The 11,167-nt window shown below is 38.3% G+C and overlaps 1 protein-coding gene across 6 annotated transcripts in view; it reads left to right on the top strand.

The window, feature by feature from the left end:
• Positions 1-11,167, top strand: part of KLHL5 (kelch like family member 5) — a 105,900-nt gene that overhangs the window by 54,744 nt on the left and 39,989 nt on the right. For 4 of the 6 annotated variants that reach the window (XM_075066515.1, XM_075066516.1, XM_075066514.1 and 1 more), the window contains 3 exons: positions 4,262-4,444; positions 8,973-9,109; positions 9,682-9,878. In XM_075066515.1, coding sequence (XP_074922616.1) covers positions 4,302-4,444; positions 8,973-9,109; positions 9,682-9,878 — 477 coding nt within the window. In that variant the 5' untranslated portion in view covers positions 4,262-4,301. Of the gene's footprint in view, positions 1-2,361; positions 2,442-4,261; positions 4,445-8,972; positions 9,110-9,681; positions 9,879-11,167 lie in introns of all 6 variants that reach the window. The other 2 variants (XM_075066518.1, XM_075066519.1) reach the window with 1 other exon arrangement.

The following is an 11,167-nucleotide window of genomic DNA, read 5'->3' as shown; positions in this document are numbered from 1 at the left end:
TGGAATGAATATGAGCAACACATCTCAAAGAACAACAGTTACAAAGGTGAGTAACCGTCTTTTTATGACAAAGACCTTTTTACTCAACAGGGGTCTGTTCCTCATGTATCTTGTGTCTTACTCTACTGACAGATTTTTAAGAGGGATTGCTTTGTTTTGTACTGCTTTTCACAATTGGCTTGTGCATGTCTGAGATCTAGATGTCAGTGTCATCTCAGTCTTTACAGAACTAGAGATCTTTTTTAGTTCCTTCTAATCCTTGTCTATCACCATTAAATCCTGGTCTCTAACTCTCTCAGACTCAGTGTCTTCTTTCACTCATTTCTTCTTTTCCCATGCTATCATGCCCCCTCTTCCCAAATATCCAGTTTCCCACTAAAGGGTATTTGCTGCTTCTTCAGGGACCACTAAAATTTATTCTTTTTTTTGCATTCCCCTCTTTAAAAATCTTGCCCATGCCTTTATCATTTTTCAGCTTGGGTACTGTAAAATTATGCTTTTTAGCCTTCCTGTCTCTCTTCTCTCCAAAACACTACAATTAATGTCCTCTCCATTTGCTCTGTCCGTACCACCTCCCTTCAATATTTGAATTCCTTCCCTGACTTCTTATTTCTTATCCTGTTAGACTGAAAGTAGTTAGCCATGATCAAAGCAAGTCTCATCTGAAAAATATTTAGCCCAGATGTATACTATATATACTCTCTCCCCTTACTCTGTCCTATAACCACCTCTATTCTCATTTCCTCCTAATTTCCCATCCCCCAAACTCCTAGTCTTTTATTCCCTATGTTTCTCCTAGTCCTCGCTACCTCATTATCCTTTTCAACAAACTTTCCACACACTCTGTTACTTGAATTGATGTCTTGTTGATTTTTGATTGTAAGCTGTTCTCGGAAGGAACATCTTATTCCATTTTTGTGAAGTATCTCATAAATATTTGTCAGTTTACATACACTAATAACTCAGAAAAAGCTGATGTCTTAAAGTTCCAGTGGTGAGTTACATTTCTTTCCTCCGTCTACTGACCAAAATACATGAACAATGTATTTGCACTAAAGATTTTTGCAAAAAAGTTCCCATTGGTAGCACCATTGTGAACTCTAGTCTAGAAAAGACTTCAGCAGCTTCCTGTATTTTTACCATTGCTAGGGTGACCAGATGTCCCGATTTTATAGGGACAGTCCCGAAATTTGAGGCTTTTTCTTATATAGAAGCCTATTTCCCCACCCCCCCCCCCCGGTTCTGATTTTTCACACTTGCTGTCTGATCACCCTAACCACTGCTTGGTTTCACAGCAAAAATGGTGTGATGTATGTGTGGGTTTTTGGGTTATAGCAGGTAACTGTATCACATTAGCTATTCCAACTATAAAATCCTAGTAGAGATTAGGCACTGCAGGTAGCCTTTACTGCGAGGGGGCTAGGAGAGATCAGCCTTTATAATCCTGCCTGTGGTTGACCTCACCTAGTTTACCTCACAGTGACTTGTCTCCACTAGAATTTTACAGCAGGATAACTAATGCATATTTGTTATGCCGTGGTAAAATGCAACTTTTTCTTCGCAGTGAAAACAAAGCCTTAGTTTAAACCAACTGCACTAACCAAGTAGTATTGGTAGGCAATTTTTAAAAAATGATTTTTATTGAATAATTGTTTTTCAAGCCAAAGGCACTAGTCCTCAAGAGGAACAATGTTCATGCTAAGTTTAAAATCTTAGATGTTGGTCCTATATGCTAGTTCTAAAAAGGATATTTAGAACTTTTTTTAATGGAAAAAGGATAAAATATTTTCTTGTTTTTTCACTCTACCATAATGAAGTTTGCTCAGACTTAAAATTTGTATTTTATTGGCAAAGACAAAGCATTGAGAAGCTCAGTTTAAGGCATGGTCTTCACTAAAAAGCTACATCGCTCAAAGGTCTGAAAAATTCACATCCCTGAGTGGCATAGTAAAGACAACCTAATCTCCAGTGTAGACAGTGCTAGGTTGATGGGAAAATTCTTCCTTCGATCTACCTACTGCCTCTTGGGGGGGAGTGGAATGTAGGTAGGAAGTCTACACTGAAGTGCTCTTGCAGTTACACTGATGTAGTGAATCAAGTGTAGACAAGCCATAAAAAGTGAATATTTTTGAAAATGGAATGTTTGAAAACAGCTACTTATAAAGAATGATGGATTTGTAACCTTAATTATGGTAGGCAGGGCTAGTGCTCACTAGAATTCTTATGTAGTAATTACCTTTTTTTGTTTGCTTTGTTACTATCTGAGATTATAAAAATCCACAGTTTACATGTTCCCTGACACTGTACTCCCACCTCCTCCAGAATTTAGAAAAAATTGACATTTCTTTCTTCTGCTTTCAGAGATAGCTTTCACATTGTAAACTGCTGCTCTGTGTCCTTGTTGAGCTGCTGCAGTGCAGCTTGAAACAGCAAAAGGATAGGTGTGTATTCCGCCCTCCCACTTTTTAATAGGCTGTTAATATTGAAGCCTAATTATGATTACTTCAGTGCCACCATGATTAATTGTTTCGCTACCAAACAATGAACCATTTTCGCAGGCAAAAATACTTAATCAAAAATCTTGCTTGGAGAAACAAAATCCCTTAAACTAGTGGCACTCACACTGTTCTGTGGTCCCCAGTGTTAATGTTTTAAGACCCAAGTAATGAGTTGACTTCCAAAGAACTACTCATGATTAAAATAAAGCATATGCTTAAATTCTATGCTGGATTGGAGTCCTAGGCCTTGTCTGTGCTACCACTTAAGCAACGTAACATGTCAACTTAGGGGTGTAAAAAAACCACCCCTCTGAGCAATGTCATTTAGATCGACTTAAGTTTTAAAGCGTAAAAAGGGAAAGTGTTATTAACAGAACTATATTTTCACTGACTCATGTTCCAAGATGTGTGACAATAAAAATACACCTCTACCTCGATATAACGCTCTCCTTGGGAGCCAAAAAATCTTACCACGTTATAGGTGAAACCGTGTTATGTTGAACTTGCTTTCATCCACCAGAGTGTGCGGCCCCGCCCCCTCGGAGCACTGCTTTACTGCATTATATCCAAATTCATGTTATATCAGGTGGCGTTATATTGAGGTAGCGGTATATTTCCTCTGCATACATGTCATAACTGTGTGTATGTACATATTTATTTTTCTAAATTTATCCTCAAAGGAGTTGTATAGAAAGGGCACTTTAAGACATTTATCTCTCAGAAGTACTGATATGGCCTCCATTACAATAGTATCTAAGAGCCTTACAGCAACCTGTAAGGAAATGGAAATGTTGTTATACCCATTTTACAGATGGGGAACCAAGACTCAAAGAGACTAATGGTATGTGTATACTGCAGCTGGGAGCATGCTTCCCCGCCTAGGTAGACAGATGCACACTAGCTTGCTCGAGCTAGTATGTTAAAAATAACAGTGTGGAGATTGCAGCATGGGTGGTGGCAAAGGCTAGCTGCCCAAGTACAAGTCTACTCAATCCATTCGACCCAAACTTGTGTGGCTAGGCTACGCTGCAACATCCACACTGCTATTTTTAGCATACTAGCTTGAGCAGAGTTAGTACGTCTGTCTCCCCGTGCTGGGACATGCTCCCCAGCTGCAGTGTAGACATGTTGCCATAGCTATGCCAGCATAACCCGGTAGTATGGATGTAGTCTACACAGATGAAAGGGATTTTTCTGTCTATATAGGAACACGACTTTCCCAAATGATTCTAGCTAGATTGATGGAAACATTCTTCCATCAGTGTAACCTCCAGCACAGATGTAGCTAAATCAGCATAGCTGCATTGGTCAGGGGTGTGGATTTTAAGTATAGACCAGGCCTCAGTGTCTTGCCTAAATCTGCATAGAAAGTCTATGGTAAAGCAAGTCTGGTCTTCTGAGTTCTGGGCTAAGTCCCTAACCGCTAGATCAGGAGTTCTCAAACTGGAAAAAATGTGGTTTTAATTTATAAGAGGAGTTGCACTCAGAGGCTTGCTGTGTGAAAAGGGTCACCAATACAAAAGATTGAGAAGTACTGCATTAGATCATCTTTCCACTCTTCAATGGACTTTGGAACACACACAGACACACACACATACACACACATGAAGATGCGAATAAAAGTAATTGCGAGAGACAAAGTGTTAACCTGAGTAATATATATCACTTCTAAATGCAAGCATGACTTTCATTGTTTCAGCTATGAACAAAATTGCTGTATTAAAATATTAGCCATACTAAGATTTTGTTGTTATGTTCTTCAGGACTTCCAACAGCAGTCAGACTCTATCATCTTGCCAAACTATGGAGCCTTGTACATCAGATGAATTTTTTCAGGCACTCAACCATGCTGAACAAACCTTTAAAAAGATGGAAAACTACCTGAGACATAAACAACTATGTGATGTGGTATTAGTTGCTGGTGATCGCAGAATTCCAGCTCACAGGTAAATATCTAAAAGATTCTATTTCTAAAATAAATTACATTGGCTTACTTATGTTTGTGCATCTGTGGTGTGAGGGTTAACTATTTTACTTTAAAATAAAGGATTTAAGAAAGAGGTTTTGACCAAATTAACTTTGGAAACTAAAAATTAACTTTTGTATATTCCCTGTGATACATGATCAAAAGTAATTCTAATGGATACCATGTTAATTCCCACCTGTGACAATAAACTCAAAGATTTGGCAAGCAAAAAACAATAAAATCCCTTCCCAGAATCAATTCTGAAAATATTTCAAGGACTGTAGTATTTTTTACTGTTCACAAAGAAAAAATTAAATTTAACATTTACATGTGTATTGGATGTTCCCTTGTGTCTTCCAAATTAATTCAGTGTTATAGTTTGGACAATTGTAAGACCAGCCTACCCATATAGTTTCCCACTCACATGAAACACCCAAACTGTCTGTAATTGTTGTACCTTCAGTTCTTGTTGGCTAGCCTTAACATGTAGCAGCTTTTCAGAAAATATTTAAATATATCTTTATGTTCTGGAGAATAGACTGGAAAGCAATAAACTGATATTTCATTTAGGATCTTAAAAGTCTGAACATGTATGCAGGTAATGTCAGTTTCCTAGGATATTAAGATTCCAATATCTTGGCATTTGTAGTTTTGCAAAATTATTGAAATAAATTGCATGGTATTTTAGTAGTGTGTGTATTTCATCTGGAAAAGTACTAATATGCCAGTAATCAAAAAGGTTAAGTGGGATGACCTGGGTAATGATAAGCAAGTTAGCTTGAGACAAAATAATGGAAAAACTGATATGGGATTTAATTGACAAAGTATTAAAGGATAGGGATATATCTGTGCCTGTCAAGATGGTTTTATGGAACATAGGTTTTAACTTGATTCATTCTTTGAGATTACAAATTTGCTTGATAAACATAACAGCATAGATGCAATATACTTAGACTTTTGTAAGGCATTTGATTTAGTATTGCATAACATTCTGATTAAAAAATTAGTACTACTGTATTGAATATCAGTAAAGAACTGGCCAACTGACAAATCTCAAAAAGTAGTTGTCAGTGAGTCAAATGTGGGTATTTCTAGTAGGGTTCTGCTGGAATTGGTAATTGGCCAGATGCTGTTCAACAATTTAATCAATGATCTGGAAATAAATATAAAATCATTCTGATTAAAATACAGATGAGGACGGGACAGTCATACAGAGCAATCTGGGTTGCTTGATAAGCTGAGCTCATTCAAACAAAATGCTAAATGCAAAGTTATACATATAGAAGCAAGAATTGCAGGCCATACCTGTAGAATGAGGGACTGTAGTCTGGAAAGCGGTGACCCAGAAAAGGTTTTAGGGATCATAGTGGTCAAACAACTAAATGTTAGCTTCTAGTGTGATGGTGTGGCAAAAAGGACTAATGTGATCCTGGGATCTATAAATGGGAAACTAGTGAGCAAGAGAAGGACAGTTATTTTACCTCCATTTGGATTTGGCAAAACTGAAATAATGCATCCAGTTCTGGAGTCCATGTATTAAAAAAGAAGTTGAAAAATTGGAAGGGATGCAGAAAGAACCACAAAAATTATTTGAGGCTGGAGAAAATGCCTTACAGAGAGACTTAAAGAGCTCAATCTATTTAGTGTCTTAAAAAAAAAAAAAAAAGAAGAGGTAACTTGTTTGCCGTGTATAAGTACCAGGAATAAAGACAAAATACTGGTTCTTCTTCGAAGATTGTTCATGTCCATTCCAAGCAGATGAGTATGCACTGCATGTATGCCAGCTGGAAGATTTTCCCTTAGCAGCCTCTGTAAGGTTGGCCTGGGCGCTCCCTGGAGTGGCACCTCCATGGCATCCAATATAGGAGCCAGCCAACCCTCCACCCCCTTAGTTCCTTCTTACCACCAGTGATGGCTGCCTGGAAATTTGCTACACTCCTGGGCAGGGCAGCAGGGACAGGCTCCATTGCTCGCTCCGGTCCCGCTCATACTAGTTTACTTACTTGAAGCAGCAGGGACTGTCACTCTCCTCGGTTTGAGTCCACCTGGCCACCATCTCCACATTTCACCCAGGGGCTGACGGTTTCTCGCTCTTTGCGAACCCACTGGTCAGTCGCTTCCTCAGGGGCATGGACAGACTCTTCTCACATACGTGGCAGCCTGTCCCGGCCTGGGACCTTAATTTGGTCCTTTCTGCTCTCACGGGCCCCCCTCCTTTGAGCCCTTGGCTACGTGCTCACTGCTGTATCTCTCCTGTAAGGTCGCGTTCCTTGTGGCTGTCACCTCAGCTAGGAGGGTGTCGGAGCTCAGATGCTAGCCTCGGTACTATGGATCCACTCCACCGAGTTAATGGTCTTGAGTGGGGACACATACAATCGACTGTATAAAATTGATTTCTAAAAAATTGACTTCTATAAATTCGACCTAATTTCGTAGTGTAGACTTATCCTTAGATGCAGTTTATCCTGTCAGAAGGAGTTTTTCTGCCAGTGTATGAGCACCACCTCCCATTAGCTGTGCCGACAGAAAAACTCTTTCGTTAGTATAGCTGCATTTACACTGGGGTTTTTGTCGATATAGTTATGTTAGTCAAGTGTGTGGTTTTTTCACACCTCTGGCCAACATAGCTATGCCGGTTTACATTTTGAGTGTAGACCGAGCCTAAGGCAAGAGTTGTACCAGTTTAATTGTATTGTATAGTTTAAGTGGTATAACTACCCCTAGAGTGGCTGAAGTTATACTAGCTTAAATCTGCTTATACCAGTATAGCTTGTATAGAAAGGAAATAAACTGTACAGTCATAAGGCATCTTTTCAGTAGTATAACTGTCTCTACCCTAGGACTTATACAGATATAACCACATTGCAAAAATCACACCCCTTACTGAAATAGTTATACCAGTGATCTGTGTGTAGACTAGGTCTTACCCTAGGCTACTGTTGCAGCCACCACCTTTTTTTCCCATTAGAGCTCTAAATATTATTACAATATTGTCAGTGTTAAATATTTTTAACGTGAGATATTTAGTTTACATGTCTGGTTCTGAATTTAATGGAAGAATATAATGAATTACAAGTTATTTTAAAAATTGTTTTATTAACTCATTCAAATCTAGTCCATCCAAAGAACCATTCGCCGGATGAAATATGACTACATGGTCCCGGACAATCTAAGGCTTCTGACTGAACAGGGGAATATCAAATCAATCTGCCAAATCTCCCTGAACGACAAGATGAATTTATCTAATACCACACTCATGCTGTACAGAATCCGATTCTGAGAGGCAGTATTTGAAGCTGAGGTTTTATTTAAATAAAAAGCTAAAACACCCAGAACTGCCACATGGATAGTCATCCTAACAAATTATTCTAATTATCCTCTGGGACTGAATAACCTAGTTTATCAAGAATGGGCCATAAAAGTAATTTTGTATTACAGGGATTACAGAATACTGTTATACTAGCCTTTGAAATGTTTAAAATGTTTTTAAACCATTTTCCTCATGGTCAAATTGTGTTTAATTCAAGTTCTGCACATTCTCACCCATCTCCATTGTCTCCAGAAGGCTGGCAAAAAGTATTTACCTGATGCAGCCCTGGACAAAGATGATGCAATGGATAACAGATGGAAGATATGCAGACACAATTTAATGAAAAGTAATGGCTGCAACACTGTCAGCAATCTATAACTTTGCAATTGTTAAAACTAAGACACAATTTTATGTAGTTCATCTGTAAAATGCATCCAGTTAATCCAAATATCTGTAAGAAATACTACTAAGCATTCCCCTTGCTTTTCCACTCTATTTAATCATATCTTCACCTACCTTAATTCTTAAAAATGTATTACTATTATAATACTGTATGTATTAAGTGTTTTGCTCTCTCTCTGATGCAAATAACTCTTTGTTGAGCATTAACCTAGACAAGCACTCATCCCAAACAGTTGACAAAGTAATGTGTGAAGAGCTTACACAAAAAAGGTAACTCTACCTGTGACTGACTTACTATACTCACATGTGGAATTTTCTGATTTGTATGATCTCCATTTCTACTGAGTAGGCAGGTTCTGTCATTGATATTTGTATCAACTAGCCTATGAGGAACATAAATAAAATATTTTAAAGTATTTTTTAAATTACTAAGAAGTAATTCCTTTACCATTTTAAAATTAATAATTGATTGTTTGTTTTTTCCAGGTATTTTTCACATAGTATCTAATGCTATGTATTTGCTTCTTCATGTATTATTTTTATATGGCGATTATAAAAAGTCATTGAACACTAAAAGGGTAAATCATTTACATCAGCAGAAAATGTACTTTCGGTAACAGTACTCCATTATTCATAGGAAGGAACTGGGGCATGAAGCAGTCTGTCAAGTTTAAAATGCCTTCCTCAGTACAATGCACCTTCAAAGCCCAAAATAATGAAGCATTTATTAACAAACGTCAGCTTCACTAAGGTCTTTTTTTTTCCTCTCTCTCCCCTTTCTCCAATATGTTCTCAGATTAGTTCTCTCCTCTGTTTCGGACTACTTTGCAGCCATGTTTACTAATGATGTAAGAGAAGCAAGACAGGAAGAAATCAAGATGGAAGGTGTTGAGCCAAATGCACTGTGGGCTTTGGTTCAATATGCATATACAGGTAATAAGAATGAAGAAAAGGGTGGTAATGTTTCTCTGATGTTCTGTCCCTAAGTGAACATCATACTCCATTATTAGATTTCAGATATTTGGTAGAAATGCTGCACCATACAATTCAACTTTTTATTTATTAAAACTACTATTACTGCCATTACCTAGAGCAACTCAGTGGGATGTAGTCTCTCTAGTTAATTGACAAATGTCAAAATATTTCAGATGCATCCTGATTGGCGAAAGGAGAATATTTTTTCATAATTCCTTTGCACTCTATTATGCAAGCTACTACTTTTTAATTTTTGGGTTGTCTTATAGGAATGTTATTGTCTTAGTCCGATATTCTGTAGCATGTTCTGAAAATAATTCTGTGGTGTTTATGATTTCTTGGGGGGACTGACGAAAGATAAAAGCAGAGGAACCAGAACTACCGTTTCAGTCACATTTTCTCTCTCTCTCTTACTTAGTCTGTCAAAAAACCTTTTTTTTGTGTATGTGTGTGTGTTCAGAAAAATCTCTTGTTGGAATTAGTCAATATTCTTTCATAAATAATGAGCACCCTTCTTTTAATATTGTTAGGTCGCCTTGAATTAAAAGAAGATAGTATTGAGTGCCTGTTATCTACAGCTTGCCTTCTCCAGCTCTCCCAGGTTGTGGAAGCGTGCTGTAAGTTCTTAATGAAACAGCTTCACCCATCCAACTGCCTTGGAATCCGCTCTTTTGCTGATGCACAGGGTTGCACTGACTTGCACAAAGTGGCTCACAATTTCACCATGGTATGTCCTTATTTGTAGCATCATCCATTCATGGATTTTTCTGTAGCAAGGAAAATATAGAATATCTGCCTTCATGAGGTAAATGTTGCTATCCCGCCCTCACCCCCTAAGAGCCATTGTTATTATCAGAGCTATTTATATATTGTAACATTAAGTACTGCTTTCTATCTTGGTGGTGTTCCATTTAGTCAGAAAAAAGGTAATGGGTAAAATCTTCAAAAATGCCTGTGACTATTTAGAGAAACAGTGTGGATGAGGTAGTAACTTTTATTGGCCCAACTTCTGTTGGTGAAAGAGACAAGCTTTTGAGCTTACACAGAGCCCGTGTTCTGGTCTGGGAAATGTACTCAACCACCTTCTATATAGCAACATAGGAACAAGGAACATATGTTCTTAGGTAGAATCATGAGTAGCCAAGTGCAAAAGTATAGCCAGCAATTAAGTGAGGGTTTGAGGATTTATTTGGAGCAAGTCTGATTCTCTGACATTCTTAAATTTCATTCCCTCACCAACATCTTTTGTTAATTTTTCTCCCTACCTCCCTCAAAGGTATCATTTTATGGTAACTCTACTATCAGAGAAGGGTAAGAACCTAAGGGTACGTCTAGACTACCCGCTGGATTGGTGGGTAGTAATCGATCTATCGGGGATTGATTTATCGCGTCTCGTCTAGATGCGATAAATTGATCCTCGAATTGACGCCCATACTCCACCTCGGCAGGAGGAGTAAGCAGCATCGACGGGGGAGCTGCGGCAGTAAACTCGCCACCGTGAGAGTGGCCAGGTAAGTCGAACTAAGATACTTCGACTTCAGCTACACAAATAGCATAGCTGAAGTTGTGTATCTTAAATCGATTCCCCAGTGTAGACCAGCCCTAAGAGGCATATCTGTCTGTGGCCAGTTAGCACTGCTGCTCTTTGCTCATGGGAGTTCCTAGAGTTACGTGAGGTACTTCTCTCCTCCTCCCATGACATGGCCTCTGCTGGTCTAGGCTCTTGGGAACTGAACTCAGGCATCTGGATACCACATCAGTGAACTTAGTATTAAAGCCTTTGATCCCCTGTGTGGTATCCCCATGTCATCTGAAATGTGAAATTTGTGTTTCTTAATTGGAATTGGGGTAATTGAATCAGAAATCCATCGATTCTCCTTTTTACCTTTTGAATTTTTGCTGAATGGAACCCGTTGTTTGGTGGTTTTATTTTTTATTATTTTTCCTCTGACTTAATGTCCAAGCTTACTATTGTTTGCAGTGTTGTTGTATCCATGTTGGTCCCAGGATAGTAGA

Source organism: Chelonoidis abingdonii, chromosome 5, assembly GCF_003597395.2.
Source record: "Chelonoidis abingdonii isolate Lonesome George chromosome 5, CheloAbing_2.0, whole genome shotgun sequence".
Classification (NCBI taxonomy): Eukaryota; Metazoa; Chordata; order Testudines; family Testudinidae; genus Chelonoidis; species Chelonoidis abingdonii.
This window is presented reverse-complemented; position numbering and strand designations above follow the sequence as displayed.